At 42.5% G+C, this 16,612-nt stretch overlaps 1 protein-coding gene across 1 annotated transcript; it reads right to left on the reverse strand.

Moving 5' to 3' along the window:
• Positions 1-1,266: 1,266 nt before the first annotated feature.
• On the reverse strand, positions 1,267-2,244 carry LOC147661098 (olfactory receptor 51G2-like). Its single transcript, XM_086951334.1, has one exon. It carries the CDS (start codon positions 2,242-2,244, stop codon positions 1,267-1,269), a length of 978 nt encoding a protein of 325 aa, XP_086807460.1.
• Between the last annotated feature and the right edge of the window lie 14,368 nt (positions 2,245-16,612).

Here is a 16,612-nt window from a genome sequence, read left to right on the forward strand (position 1 = left end):
CTCAAACTGCTCCCTTAACTCCTGGTCCTTGAATTAATAGGGGTCTAAACACAGAGGTAGAGTCCAGTCCCTAACTGGGCTCCCCAGGAACACCTCCACCGGCGAATGGTCAGATATTCCCGAGCCCTGTGACAGCCAGCCTAAGAAGAGTCCTACTGAGGTAGTATGTGTGAAAATATAACCTAAACGTGACCCACTACCATGTGCCGCGGGAATGTGGGTATATTGTCTGACTGTGGGATTGTGCAGTCTCCACAGGTCCACCAACCCCATTGCAGTCGCAAAAACCTTCAATGGCAGCAACCCCCCGGCTCTGGGGGAGCTCGTATCTCGGTCTAGTTCCAGCAGCATTGTCTCATTCATGTCCCCACCCAGGATTAGAGTACCCACAGGCAAGTCCAACAATAAACTGTGAGTACTGGGAAAGTCACCACCTGCATTTTCGGAGGGATGTACACTGAGCATATATTAAGAGTATGACCCTCCCACGTCCCCGACTACATCACATATCGACCCATGTGATCACACCATGCGCGAGTTACCACTAGTGGCACCGAGTTCTTGAGCAATAGCGCTGTTCCCTGGAGCCAGTTGTGAACCCTGCATGTGCCACAAGCATGTACCTTAACTGATTGAGTGCTAGATCTTTATTTCCCTTCAGGTGCGTCTCCCGCAGGAGAACTATATCAGGAAAGTGTCTGTGGAGATACTGTAATACCAAAGTCCGTTTGATTTTGTCCCCTAGACCCTTCACATTCCAAGACAGCACCTTTAGTTTCTTGTGTCGCGAGGCCATCTAGGAGGAACATGTGTTAAGTATCCACCCACCCTTACCCCTTCACCCTGGCGCCCCCTACCCCTATGTATCGGTATGGTACCTTCTGTCCGGAGACCCAGGTTATTTTGAATGGCATTGATATTCTGAAGAAAGCATAAGAGTCATAAAGTGTTTAAACATTAGTGATATTGATTGTGACACTTTGGAGTACAAATACATTGAACTGAAAAAAATACAGCCACAACTTTTTTTTACAACACTGATACTTATAGACAGATAGTTCAATGATAAAAGACAGTTGTAAACCATATGCTCAGACTTTAAGAAACATAATTCAGCAGACAGCATGTCTCTTGACCATGTGCAATTCTTCAGTCAAATGTAAAGTTAATAAAGCAGGCAATATCATAGCTGCACTGTTAGTAGCTATTGATGCGCTTAGACAATTGAAGGTTCATTTGTAAATCCATATTAACGTATCATATAGATCATTCCAGCACAGCATCCCAGGTAACACTCAAGGTCCTTCTTGTGTTCACACAGAGGAGTTTGCGGATCGCAGTCCAGATCTGCTTGGTTTTCATGCTGTAAATAAGTGGATTTATCCCTGGTGGTATACATGCATATGCAAGACCCATGAGAACAGGTAGAAAAGGAGACTCGACATTCGCTGACCTGTGAACACCAGCCAGTCCTATTAGCGGAGTGTAAAATATCAAAACGACACAGACGTGAGACACACAAGTGCTGAAGGTCTTGATTGATTCTTCCTTTGAGGCAATAGCTAAGACAGTCCTGAGAATCCTGAGATATGAGAAGAGTATGCATAGTAAATCTAGGAAGAAAGACATGACTATAAAAACACCATAGGTGCTAGTCACCCGTGGATCTGTGCAGGCAAGTTTCATCACATCCGGGTGGAAGCAAAAAGCATGGTAGAGGTTTTTATTATCACAATAATGTAGATGAGTAAGAAAAATTGGAAACGGAATTGTAAAACATATACCTCTGGCTAAAGCCACCAGTCCAATTTTTGGTATCATTGCATGTAAGATTGAAGCATAGCGTAGAGGGTTACAGATAGCAACATAGCGGTCAAAGGCCATGACCATCAAAATGGTAGACCCTGTCAGAGCGAGTGCATGAATGAAGAAGATCGGGGTCAGGCATACATAGAAATGAATGTTTCTGAAGTCAAACCAGAGTCTTCCGAGCACTGTGGGCATAGTTGCTAGGCTTTCTCCTAAATCGGTTGCGGCAAGCATTGAAATCAATAGGAACATGGGGGTATGGAGCTGGTTGTCTGACTTTATGATGAATAAAATTAGTACATTCCCAAGAAAAGACAGGCCATACAATAAACACAGAGGGAAAGAAAAGAACACATTTGTTGCAACATTGATCGACAAAAATCCCATCAGGATGAAAGAAGGAGTACTTGAGTTGCTTGTGTTTGCTGATGCCATATTTTACCTACCAAAGGCAATATCCCTTTTAAATGACCTGCAATGTAAAACAACAAGAGGAAAATATTAGGAAACCTAAACTTGCATGATTATTAGCAACTCAAGGATGCAGCAGACTTTGACGTTAGTCACTTCAGTGGAAAACATCCATCTTGATTTTTGCTTACAATGCAAAATAGTCACTCCTTCACTGCAACATAAAATTGACCCAGAAAAATTAAATGCTTTACAAATATCATTTATGAGAAAGGAGTGGTCACGTGGACCACTGTCTACCCCACATTTTCCAAATATTAATAAAGGATACGTGATCCATTGTGAACTCCTTACAATTTACGAATGTGTTAGTAACATCTTTGAGTTGGTGATAAAATATTAATGTTTTGCAACCAAAAGTAATCGCAAACAATGTATAAATACCATAGTGATTCAGTATTTGGAAGGGGTACCCTTAGCATGCCCCTTCCAAATACCGATCTAAAATGATTTCCCAAATCAGGTTTGTACTTTATAAAAAGGCTTTTAGCATTGCAAACCCTCTGATTTACTAAATAAGAGGGTTTGTGAATGCTAAATGTTTTAGCTGATATCTCCATAGTGTACTGTAGGATGAGAATATTGAAACCTATGTCTAGTTATAGTGAGGATTGCTTTTGTCAATTTTTCATGTATCTTTTAAAAGAAAGAAGCAGATTCTCTTCGGGTACTTCCTGAAACGTTTTGGGGTTCTCTGCCAAGTGGGACCTGAGAACAAAAGAGGGGTCTCGAAATGCAAAATACTCATGTATTTTCCATAGACTTCTGTAAAAAGGGCTACAGCACAAACTGTTGAACGGAATAGCATCAAATTGTGAAATATCAAGTTAGTGGTGCACTACACATGCATATGTTATTGTGGGTGAAAGGTTTGGTCAACATGGTGATGAATTGGTGTTATTATTCATCGGGCAATATATAACTTATAATTAATTTGTTAAGTACCAAAATATATGGAGGAAAAAAAGAGAACCTGTTTGTTTTTAAAGAAGCAGGAAAAAATAACATTGTTGAAAATCATAAAAAACTATTTCCTTTGTGGTGCACTACACATGCATATGTTATTGTGGGTGAAAGGTTTGGTCAACATTGTGATGAATTGGTGTTATTATTCATTGGGCAATATATAACTTATAATTAATTTGTTAAGTACCAAAATATATTGAGGAAAAAAAGAGAACCTGTTTGTTTTTAAAGAAGCAGGAAAAAATAACATTGTTGAAAATCATAAAAAACTTTCCTTTGTGGTGCACTACACATGCATATGTTATTGTGGGTGAAAGGTTTGGTCAACATTGTGATGAATTGGTGTTATTATTCATTGGGCAATATATAACTTATAATTAATTTGTTAAGTACCAAAATATATGGAGGAAAAAAAGAGAACCTGTTTGTTTTTAAAGAAGCAGGAAAAAATAACATTGTTGAAAATCATAAAAAACTATTTCCTTTGTGGTGTAATTTATGTTCCTGTGCACCCTACCCTGGGCAGCTCTACTTGTTTCAGAAGAAAAAGTAATTTGATTACACAAGCAGCAAAGCAGAGCCTTGTTTATATAGGCTGGTGTGGTATTGGCCTGACTGGACACTACTAGAGGTTTATTGTATCCCCAGGTACAAAAGATGTAGAACCTCCTGAGGTTTTGTCCATTTCATAAGAGTGAGCCATTTGAGCACAGGAAGGTCTCTGCAGATGCATAGGTCGTACATTACTTTACATGCCAGTGGTGCTTATGATGTACTGCTTCTTTGTCCCTCTGATGAATTCTTTGTTACAAAGTTTGCAAGTCACAAACTTGACAAAGACATTTTCTTCTCCTGCTCTCAAAAACACCTAAACAACAGACTATTTTGCAAGTTTAGCAGCTGGAGGTGCGGAAACTGCGGGTGTCTACTCATTAGAGTCAGAAGAAGACATTATGATTAATTATCAAAAGATGTCCAAGGTAGAGAGAAGATGAATTTGGTTGGGCTGCTAACACCAAAAAAATAAATGAGGCAAAAAGGATGGATACCTTTACACCAAATAACAGTGCTATATTCCAATGATCATGTGTTTGATAGATATGTAACTACTTTAAAAATCAAATATAAATAATGAAGTTGGTAATATTATTTTGTTTACAATTGATGATATAGTTGTTTGATATATTTATTGTAGATTTGTGTTGTTAAATTATTTTATTGTAATAAAAATAAGATTAAAGTAAGCAGTTATTTTTTTTGCTTACTATTTATTTTAGATATCAATATTATTACTGCATTGGAATGGTGACTAAAAATGGCATTTCCACCCTCTCTGACATCACAGATGCCCTTCTCTATACGGTACTATGCACATCTGTTACGCCAGAGAGGGTTGTAAGCGGAGTAGCAATATAGTTTTACACCTTACTATGCTCACTTGACATGCAATAGCACTCCTGTTTCTACTGGGCTCGATGTTAGTAGAGAAGATAGTCTCTCCCCACATTCCACTGTGTACAGCTGTCATCCTGGGGAGAGGTTTCAGTAGAGAGGCCACTCCATCTGTACAAGGGCTGGAACAGAGACCTCTCCCTGACAACAATTTAATACATGGGTATTACCTCAGTCATTAAATAAACATCAATATTGCCCCAAACAAGAATTATAAAAACATTATTTGTTTTAATTTATCATAGTGAAGACTCTAAATGACTAGGCAGATTCTTCACTATACATCATAATTCATCTCACTATTTATACCATGTACAAAATTCCTCACTATACATCCTTCATATATACAAGTCCCAGACCAAGAATATGTACACAAGATCATTCATCCCCTAATGGTTCCACACATACCCACACGCTCCAGTCAAACCATACACAACTAACTAAACTACATGCAACATCATAAATATGACAAAAATGCAGATTATATAAACATGACAAGAACAAAAGAAAAAAGAGTGCCGACGCGCGTTCCGGAGTAGGATGAGAGTCCAAATTTCCTTCGTCAGGGCGGAGGTGCTGCAGAGCTTTCCGGGTACAGGTTTCCTCAATGATATTTAAATAAAACTTGTGATACCGCCAAGCGTGACTCAAACTCAAATGTCAATCAATAAGGAGCCAATTGTATTCTTAAGATGCAGAACCGTAGGCTGGAAGTATGGGGTCCTATGGGTTTCAAAAATCTGAGGTGACACCTCGAAGATGGTGGAGTCACTGTCAGCAATCAGTATAGTCCTGTCCTGCTGATAATGTGGCAGACGATAGGCAACCACTTCCGAAATGCCCTAAGCTGGGAGTGCTAAATTTTACATTCTGTACAGGTTCAACTGTCCCAGAGCAATAAACGCTAAGGAGCGTAGCCTCAAGTATAAATGGCTGGCGAATTAAGCAATCAGTGGAAAAATAGGACCCATGGTTCCTCTAATTCTAAGTCGTGAAGTAAGAGTAAGGTATCTCAATCTTCTTGCAGGGCCACTACCCTCCATCTGTACAACCTACTATGCACAACTGTCACCCTGGGGAGAGGTGTCAAACTACAGGTCTGTGTCTTCTCACACTCTATTTCTCACGGTTGTCACCTAAGGGAGCAGAGATGCCAGTCCTTTGACAGAATTTACTACACATGCACATCTTCAAGTGGAGGTATCTAGCAGAGAGTGCAACCTCTTCCCACACTCCATTATGCACACCTGTCGTTCTGAGGACAGGGCAGTTCCTGTTCAAAACTTACTATGCATGACTGTTACTCTGAGAATACCTCTCAGTGGAGAGGCTAGTGCCTTCCTATACCCTAGCATACTGCCCCATCACTTTGGGGAAAGGTATTCGTGGATAAGCAAGTTCCTTACTACTCCTTACTACACACAGCCATAAGTGCACAATGTATAGATGAATATGCCTCTTTACAATTCACGTGTTCCAACACGTATCATAACAACACATTTTTGACATTGCAAAATCCATTGCAACGCATGTTGTTACAATGCATAATCCATTACAACACAATTACTATTCTACCTCTGCTGGGGTATTATTTGGGGATTGAGTTTTAATGGATTATGTGAAGTAATGATATGCGTTGTAATGGATTTTGAGTTGTAAAACATTTGTTGTAATGACACGCGTTGTAACGCTTGCATTGTAAAAAATGTTTCCCTGTATAGATTGTTGATATAGATTAGATGTAGGAGCTTACAAGTCTCTCTTGAGAGCTTGACACGTGTAAAAGGTGTAGGTAGCTGTCCGGTGGATCCTGCTCTTGTGATAATCTTGTGAGTGAGTACGGTGGCTCTGAAAAGAGCCTTTGTGTTTATAGCGGGTAGTGCTCAGTTACTCATAGAATTGGATGTATCCCTTGATGTTATTATGAAGTTCTTGTTTTGTACTGCAGTGAAGTGCAATCCATCTTACCTATAGACACCTGGCATTTCAAAATGGATAATGTTATGACAAATAGAGCCCATGCCATGGTCATGAAGAAATGCAGACATTGTTTTACAAACATGCTTCGAGGACTTATCAATCGTAGCACAAAATTGTTTTGACGACTGCCATTTTTGCCTTTGACCTATATTAGAATACACTAAGGCGATGGGAGGAAATAGAGACATCAATTGTGAAAATGTCTCCTTTATTTGGACTTTAAGAGCAACTCCTGTGATTGTGCCTAGGTCATTGCTACCACAGTGCACTATCATTAGGTATGGGGGCTCAAAATCCAAAATGCTCTCAACAAGTGGTAACAATTGATGCCACTTCCTACTTCTGTGGCCAATCCGTGTAATGTCCAAGTTAGAAAATCTAAGGTATTTTTCAATACCACAATTAATGCCATATTCTCAGTCCCAGTGGTTGGAGCTGTGTCTCAAAATCCATTGGTATACCGGGATGCAGTATGTAGATGCCAGTTACAAAATGAGTACTCAGCAGAATGAGTAAAGTTCAGGAGGAATATGGGGCTCTATGAAAAGGGCAAACAATGAAAGGCAGCCAAAAGTACATATGTTATTGGAGCCTGAGCTTCTTGATTACAATCTCCGCCCAACAGTCCATAGTGGGGGTAATTGTTTATCGCCCTCCTGGGCCTGCTGGGAAGTTCCTGGAATCACTCAGCTGTACTATTTCCCCAATTGCGGCAAAATACAGCCATAGCCTATTACTCGGGGATTTTAGTATCCACATGAATAACTTGATGGACCAGTCCAAAGGGCTGTTTGAAGCCTCGGACTTTTTAAACATGTCCCCATGTGTCCATCTCCCGTCCCATGAAAAAGGCCATATCCTGGATCAGGATTTTTCCTCCCAACAAATTGACCTGGTCACCTCTTTACCTCTAACCTGGTCAGACCATTTTCTGATCAAATTCCAAATCAATAGGGATTGTGACAGCCTCCCTTCCTACTACCAGCCCAAGCAGAGCAGTTAAAGGCCCTTTCACCTGATCACTCCAGAGGCCTTGCAAATGAGTCTCCATCTTCACCCTATTTCCCTTAGTGGGAATGTGGAAGAGGATGTACTGACGTTGGAGAATTGGCTCCAACTCCGTACTTTGGATCTAGCCCCAGCTACTACACGAAAGTCAATAATAAAAAGAGCCTCAGCCCCTTGGTACATGGAGGCTCTTAAGAAAAGTAAGAGCGCCTGCAAATGCCTGGAATGGGTATGGTGTACCAACTATAAGCTGCCAAACAAAATTGTCTACCAACAGGCCCTCAAGGTGCACTATATGAATGTGAGTGAGGGAAAAAACTTTTTTTTAGCTGCTAAAATTGAACATGCAGGGAACAGAAGTAAAGAGCTTTTTAATATTGTCAGGGACTTCTCTTCCCCAAAAGCTATTAGCAGCCTGTTTGCCCCCATCTTTACGACAAGATTAAGGCCATACAAGATTCCTATGCAGCTCACTCATCTACATATGTAGGGGATAGTGCCTTACCTTGTCCAACACGCTGGGTGACAGGCCCTGTACTAACTAAACCAGTTCCCTTCCCTATCTTTGAATAAGTCTCTGGCACTGATGAAAGTCCTCAAATCCGGGTCATCCTCTGACCCATGTCCGGCCATGTCCGGCCAAAACCCTGGCAGCCATTGCCGAGGTAATTAATCCGGCCGTTAATGCAGTGTAGAACACTGCCCTTCAGGTGGGAGTAATGAATGAGAGTTGGTAAAAGGCCAAGATGCTCCCTCTTTTAAAAGAAACTACGGCAGAGCCAGTAATTACAGACCTATTTCTTTATTACCATACTTCTCTAAGGTCCTGGAGAGTTATGTCAATTCAGTGATCACTGAATATGTTGAGTCTAACTCCATCCTCCACCCAAGCCAATTGGCTTCAGAGCCAATTTAAGCACTGAGACTGCCCTCCTGAATGTTGTGAAAACTATTAAAATCACTTTGGATAAGCGTGGCAGGGCTGCCCTGGTGCTACTTTATCTCTCCCTGGCCTTCGATACCGTGCCCCACAGTGGACTTCTACGAAGGCTCCAAGAAGGTGGGTTAGGAGGCACAGTGTTAAAATGGTTCGAGTCCTTTCGGAAAAACCGCCAACCAACCATTTGGTGCCCGCCTTTCCCTGCCCCTATTCCCCCAATAAATGTGGGGGTCCTCCAGGGTTCAATTCTTAGCTCAACTATGTTTAATCTTTATATGGCGACTTTGGCACAGCTGGCTGAGAATTACGGGGCTAAGATAGTGTTGTATGCTGACAACAACCAACTCTTGTTTACCTGTGGGAAGGGCTCAGAATTCAATAGCAATTAAATAAACACTTGCTTATCTGAGGTGTTCCTCTGGCTCAGGTTAAACAAACTGAAGTGTAATCCTGAGAAGTCAGAAATAATGTTTTTCGGCTCTCGGTCTTGTGACCTCTGGAATCATTGGTGGCCGCAGGACATGTCCCTCTCCACCTCAGCTGTCCAGACGGTAAAAAATGTGGGCGTCAAAGTTGATGACTTTCTTTCTATTATTATTATTAAGGAAGTTTGTAAAGCGCATGGTTTACGCGCACCGGCGTGTCCCCACGCTATGGTGTGAGAGAAGAGGAGGCCTAACTGGATTCGATTACACAAGTGGAGACCGGAACAAGTGGGTTTTGAGAGCGCCACGGAACTTAGTCTCAGAGGGTTTCAGACGCAGCTCTAACGGAAGCAAGTTCCAACTCTTGGCTGCAAGGTGCCTGAAAGATCTGCCCCCCATGCGTGCTTTGTTAATTTTGGGGATAGCTACCAAGCCAGTACCAGTGGATCTAAGCATCCGCTTAGGTCTGTATGGTATAATAAGGCTCAGTAAGGGACTAGGCGCCTTTCCCCCCGATGATGCCATGACAGGTGCATAGCGCCTTAAAAGTGATCCTTTCTCTAACTGGGAGCCAATGGAGAGCCTCCAAGGCGGCCTTCGAGGCCGATCTTCTCAGGAGCCTCAGCACCAGTCGGGCTGCGGCGTTCTGTAGCACCTGGAGGCGATTAAGATTCTTTACCGTGGCCCCCAGATAGAGGGGAATGGCGTAATCTAATCGTGAGGTCACAAGGGCGTGCACCAGCATCCGCCTAGCATCAACGGGGAGCAGGTCCAGAATCTTCCGTAGGCTTTTGAGGATTCCAAAGCACACCCCCACAACTTGACCAATCTGAGGAGTGAATGATAGGTCCGAGTCAAACATCACCCCAAGGTTTTTGGCCTGCTGACAGGGCACGGGAGTGTTGCCAAGGCATGATGGCCAACATGCCGAGGACCACATATCCGGACCACCCCCCATTCAGCTTGAGGCAGTTGTTAGACATCCAGGAGGCACGCTCCTGCATGCAGGCACTGAAGCTGGATGCCGCAACATTTGGCGCCCGTGACAGTGAGATGACCACCTGTGTGTCATCGGCATATGACACTATTTGCATGCCATAGCTTTCCACAATATTGGCTACGGGGGACACATACAGATTAAACAGGATTGGGCTCAGGGCTATGAAGGCCCAAATTCAATCAGTGGCCGGTACCTGTTTTGGGATGTTGAGGATGTTGAGGAACTTTTTGCCCCTTCTCCCGGTCCCCCATTGGAAGCCGATAGTCCAAGCCTTGGTGGTGTCGAGATTGGATTATGCTAATGCTCTGTACCTTGGCCTGTCTGAATCCTTTCTTGGGCGTCTTTAAGGGGTCCAAAATGTGGCAGCCAGAGCAATCTTCCTGTCTGGACTGAGAACTCACTCCACCCCTCTTTTAGCCTCCTTGCACTGGCTACCGATTAAGAAACAGATTGCCTTTAAATCACTTGTGCTAGTTTTTAAGGCCTTCCATAAAATTGGTGCCCCATACCTTGGGCCAAACTACAACCCTACAATCTGTGTCGAACTTTGCGGTCATCAGCTCAGTCTCTGATCATCACCCCTCGTATTCAGCGTTCTGGGAGGGGTGGTAGATCATTCCAAGTGCTGGCTTCTCGCCAATGGAAATGCGTGCCTCTCGCTTTGAGGAAATCCCAGGATCTCATCACCTTCAGACGGAAAATTAAAACCTGACTATTCCAAAAACAGCCTTAAACTGAGCTTGTTGGGTTTCATGGTCTTATTTGCTTTAGCGCCGGGACACTCCCTGGAGTAGCCGTGCGCTTATTAAATACCCGCTAACATAACAGAACAGAACTTCAGACACCTGAGATTGCCCTTGATTGTTCGGAGGTGAAGTAAGTGTAATCTTTTTGACTGGTCCTAATAGAAGACATTTGATGCTGGTGTAAAGTAGATTGGTGTATTCAGCTGTCGCCAACATACAACTTAATTTTCAGGTATTTTAACCCCTTCCAGGCTCATGACGAGCTGGGCTTGTCATGGTGTAGCCTCCTCGCACACTGATGACGAGCCCAGCTCGTCATATATGATGAACTTTTGAAAAATCCAGCACAGGAGGAAAATATCGCTAGCAGCGATGGAGTTAAAAAACAGTCTAACTAGGGTATAAAGGGCCAGATGTAGGTAAAATCAGTTTGCCCTAAGGGCATGTATGTGTGCCACATGGCACTTTGAAAAAAGCAAAAAAGTGTTTTTTTAAAGGAAATCGCAAATTACCACCAAATTGAAGTTGATGATAATTTGCGATTCCTTAGGGCAATATCGCAATTTGCGATGCCTACTAGCATGTCATTTTGGGAATCGCAAATTGCAATTCTCTAAGTGCTTTTGCAAAATTAGGAATCACACTTTTTGCAATTCCTTATTTTGGGAGTAGGTATTTGCCATCCTGCATTGCACATAGCTGAATTGCGATCGCAAATGCTGGAATTCTACTAATTTAAGCGTTTGCAATCGCAATTTGGCTTGCTACATCTGGCCCAAAGTATCTGACTACATTTTTAAATCTATACTACTATTATAAAGAGAGAACTGTGTCCTTTGAGCCAGGTAAACTCGAAAAGTACACCACCAATCCAAACACCCAAGACATATTTGAAAACCTCAGGGCAAGCAGAAGGACATAGGCTATATAAAAATAAAAAATATACGTTGTTTAAAAAATGTAGAAATAAAAATAAAGTAGTGCCTTGCAAGTAGCGCCGGCCGGGACGTCTGCGTGATGACATCGGGAGCATGGGGAGGAGCGGCGTTCAGGAGCAACAGGAAGAGCGGAGGAGCAGTGGAGCGGTAAAATCAGCAGCGCAGGGAGGAGCGGCGGGTGAGGTAAGTGAAGCAGCCAAAAGCCGCGGGTGCGCACCGAGTGACGGACGGGAGCCATGAGTGCACACAAGCCCAAAATGCTGCCCCCAGCCCCCTTCTGCCCCGGGCAACGCCGGCGGGTGAGGTAAGTGAAGCAGCCAAGAGGGTGCGCACAGAGGGACGGGCGGAGGGACGGGCGGGAGACATGAGTGCACACAAGCCTGAAATGCTGCCCCCAGCCCCCTTCTGCCCCAGGCAACGCTGGGGCGGGCTGCTAGTACTATAATATATTTAGAAATCGGTTTCAATATCTTTTCTCATTAAGGGAGTACTAATTCAATGAATAAGTAAAATGCGAGTGCCAAAGTCTTAATTGTTGAACATTTTTTTAAATTATAAGAAATTAATATAGAAAAGATTTGAGAACAAATATTGCATTGGTGGTAATTGAACTTTTGTATTAGTTGCTTGTATTTATATTACTGTGTTAGTCGATGTTGAAATGTCATACTATTTTATAAAATTAACTGTGATATATAAATTAAGAGAGTTTCCTGATTAACCTTGGCTAATTTTATCTGTAATATGTTGTTGAGTTAACAGGTAGCAACAAAGATATATTTTTGTATTGAGTTCTATGTGTCTCTCAGGAGTGGTTGATATGTATTGAAAGCATTGTATGTTTCAGTTATGCTTTATTAAACACACAACTGGTGTCATAAAAGCTATAAAAAGACATTTTATAAAATAATACATGACAAACATATCACACAGCAACATTCTAAAAGTAATATATACAAACAATCCATCCAAGTACACTGCTGCTCCCTCGGTGTAAAATGCGGTTACCGGGACCAGGTGATTAAAATAATTAATTCACGTCTTATCAGTAAAAACATACTTTTTGATGCATTAAAATTAAATGGGGGAACTGCATGACTATTCTTTATCGTAAAAACCTTTATAATGAACTCACTTCACAACCCACAACAGACCTTATTAAAAAGGTCCTACCCTCCTTAGGATGACAGCATGGAGGGTTGAGAACAGAAAGTCCACATGCATAACATATGGTTTCAGAACTTGGATAAGCAGCCATGGAACCCTACAACAGTAACATATCGACATAATTCGGCAAAATTCGGTACCATTCCTGTAAGGGGCTTCTATCTAATCTACCATGCATGACTAAGAAACTTTGCCACACAACACGCAAAAAGGGGTCTGGAATCAGACCTGAGGATGCGCAGGGCAGCCCGAAAGACCCGAGTACATTTGCCGGCAAATTGGTTTCACCCCTTTGGCCCTTGGGATGTTATATGCTGTGCATGCGAACATAAAATGGGCAACACTTACTGTTGAGGCCCTGCAACATGGACATCCCTTTGGATTTTGATTGGGTTGGTGCCATTTCGTGGTTGTCTCACAGATGGGAAGTGTGCTGAACCTAAAATTAATGTAAAGCGTCTTATCCAGAGGGACCTGCATTGTATCCAGAAAGGGCTCAAGATGTCTAGTCTGCTTATGGAGATAGAATTCTGATGTTAGTCTACCCACATTTGGTTTCCTAAATTCATTATGATCCACCCATTCCCAATAGAGACGTATGATCTCTTCTTTCCTCAGTGGTTCCTGCCTGTCCCAATGCGCTTGGAGCTCCAAAGCTGTCATCATTTTCCTAGTATTGGATATCCAGCCTATTTTACAACTGGTATCTATCTGTATGACTTCAATGAGAGCTACAGCGTAATGCTCAAGCTCTGGGGTCCACCTAATGCAAGCCCAAAAGAGCAGAGGGGGCAATTTTGCTATGTCGCCAATCGGTCGTCTGCCCATATCTAGCATTAACAGGGTAAGGGGAACGTTTTGGAGCAACATCACCAAGTCCCTAAGAAACTTGAACTCAGATCTACAAAGATCATGAGTGTTATCAAACCCCCACAACTCCGCTCCGTACAGCACAGTGCTAGCTGCTTTGGCTACGTAAACGTGAAGGGCTGGAGCTACCAGTCTGCTGTGGGAGGAGCGATGTTCCATCCCAAATGCTCCGACTACTCGCTTGTGCCCCATCAGCATCTTTGCTAGGTGAGGCTTCCTTTTTTTTTGTTATTTATTTTTTTTTTTGAAGTTCATGGTGCATAAAGACAAAACAGTTAATTAATCGCATGCGAGGTATAAAAACATCTGATACAAATAGATAATCACTCTGATATAAACAGTTAAAAAACACATTACATGATGTGGGGGTAAAATACAGATGATCTTCCAATAAATAAGACAATACAGTACATATCAGGTTCATATTCTGTCCTCCAGCCATTTCTTGACCAGGGCCCAAAGGCGTCTTCCCATCTTTCGTTTTTTAGCGCCTTTAAGATCATAGAGGCAGGACTCAATATCATATATACCTAAGAATCTAGAGATCCACATCTGATAAGATGGGGCTGTAACATCCTTCCAACCCGCCGAGATCAGAATTCTGAGCACAGCAACCAACATAAAAACCAGAGTGGCCTCGAAATTAAGAGAGTAAATTAATTATTTACGTCAATGCGAACATAAAATGGGCAACACTTACTGTTGAGGCCCTGCAACATGGACATCCCTTTGGATTTTGATTGGGTTGGTGCCATTTCGTGGTTGTCTCACAGATGGGAAGTGTGCTGAACCTAAAATTAATGTAAAGCGTCTTATCCAGAGGGACCTGCATTGTATCCAGAAAGGGCTCAAGATGTCTAGAATCCGAAAGAGATATAGGAACAATAGCATATGTAGGTAAGGGAACTTACCTTAGGAAGGGTATCCGTCCGGAGAGCAAGAGAGTTTTCTTCTCTGCCTTAACAAATCCGAATTCTGCTGAGCATCAGTTCCAGGAAACTGATAAACGGCTTCGAGATCGAGTTGGGTACCATGTACTCAATTCTATGGATGAACAAGAACTAGCCCGATCAGCTGTATCATGGGCCGAAAATGCAGACATATATAATGATGACACAGTAGCGCAGACATTTCTGAACCTCTCCCCCGACGAACAGAAATTAGCAGGTGTATACATGATTCAGCACCTTCTTATCAAATACAGGAAACACTATTCTGATCCAGGTCCTTTACACGAAACACTAGAAGCACTACTGATGGATAGATGGAGAGGCTTAAGCACTAAATTAATTCAAATAATTCTAGAACAACGACACAGATATGATACCTTTGTAAGCTCTGAATATGTTCCCGCCCCACCTCCAGAAAGGAAAATGTACCATATGCAGTGCGGGGGTGGTATTGAAAGTCAGAACCCCTTACGAGAAGTGCACCCTGTTATGGGTGAGGATAAAATTTTGAAACGCGTGTATGTACACACGCCTCTGACTAAATTAGAACTGTTAGAAATGAAGAAACTAGTACCATGCCATGATAAAGACCCTGCAGGTTTTCACAGAGAGCTTAAAGACATGTTACTGATGGGAGATTACACGTATGATGACATCATGAAAATGTTGAAAGTATTATTGCCTACGGGAATATTCGAGAAATTAAAGGAAAAGGAATGGGAGGTGGGAGACACAAAGATTGCCTGGGCAGAAATAGAGGAAGAGGAAAAGAAACGGGTCCCAGGGTTAGGCCTTGGGGACAAAACTAAAGCATTACCAGGTTTGATAGTACAGGTCCTGCCCAGATTATTGACAACTAGAAAGGAGGATTGGGATGCAATCTCGTCCTGTAAACAGAAACATGATGAAGATACTAGTGACTTCTATTCAAGATTCGAGAAATGTTTTATTATTAATAGTGGCCTCCAGCCAAGTAGCGAGTCGTACCCACATCTTTTTGTATCAAAGTTAGTAGAGAATTCCCTACCGTTAGTTAAAAATCGGGTGTATAAAGTCGAGAGTACATGGCAAGCAAATACGCCATCCCAGATGTTACAAATGTTACAATATCACCAGAACAGAATTAGAGAAGAACAAGATCAGGAACAGAAACGTATGAAAGACACAAAGATGAAAATGTTAGTAGCTCAGACAGTCCCATCCGACGGACACAGAAAGGGTACGACCCAGACAAGTCACACTGCAGCTCCTGTTAAAGGGACATGCAATTATTGCAAGCAGCCAGGTCACTACGTACACGAATGCCCAGTTCTGAAACATAACATAGCGACAGGTAAAACTAAAGAAAGACCGCATCCGCCTAGACAAGACCATAACCAGCATCAGTCTACACAGAATACACAGCCTATGCATGCATCCGCACAGACAGCACAGACCGTAGCAGTACCACAGCCACAGCCCATCGCCGCAACTCAGCAAGTTTCACAACAGATGTACCAGTATGCCCAGTCTGCTTACCCCGAATATTCCCGATATACATGAAACAGCCTAGAGAGGGAAGGTGGCTTGCCTCTTATTGAGATTCCTGTAGATCAAGAAGGTCCTTATGTACACAGTCAAGTATTGGGAAAAGACAGAAAGTTTTTAATTGACACAGGGGCAAGTCGTACTACAATAAGTCATGACGAAGTTCCAGGGGCACCCCTCTCAGGCTCACAAAATGTTTCCCTTGGTTTTTCGGGACAGCCTATTGTAAATGAAGTCTCCGAACCAGTCCCCCTGGCTGTGGGTCCATTATCACGTGTTACAGACTTATTACTCACGAAATCATGTCCAGAAAATCTATTAGGAATTAAAACATTGAAGGCTCTAGGAGCTATAATCTGCTGT

This window comes from Lissotriton vulgaris, unplaced genomic scaffold, assembly GCF_964263255.1.
Source record: "Lissotriton vulgaris unplaced genomic scaffold, aLisVul1.2 SCAFFOLD_235, whole genome shotgun sequence".
Lineage (NCBI taxonomy): Eukaryota > Metazoa > Chordata > Amphibia > Caudata > Salamandridae > Lissotriton > Lissotriton vulgaris.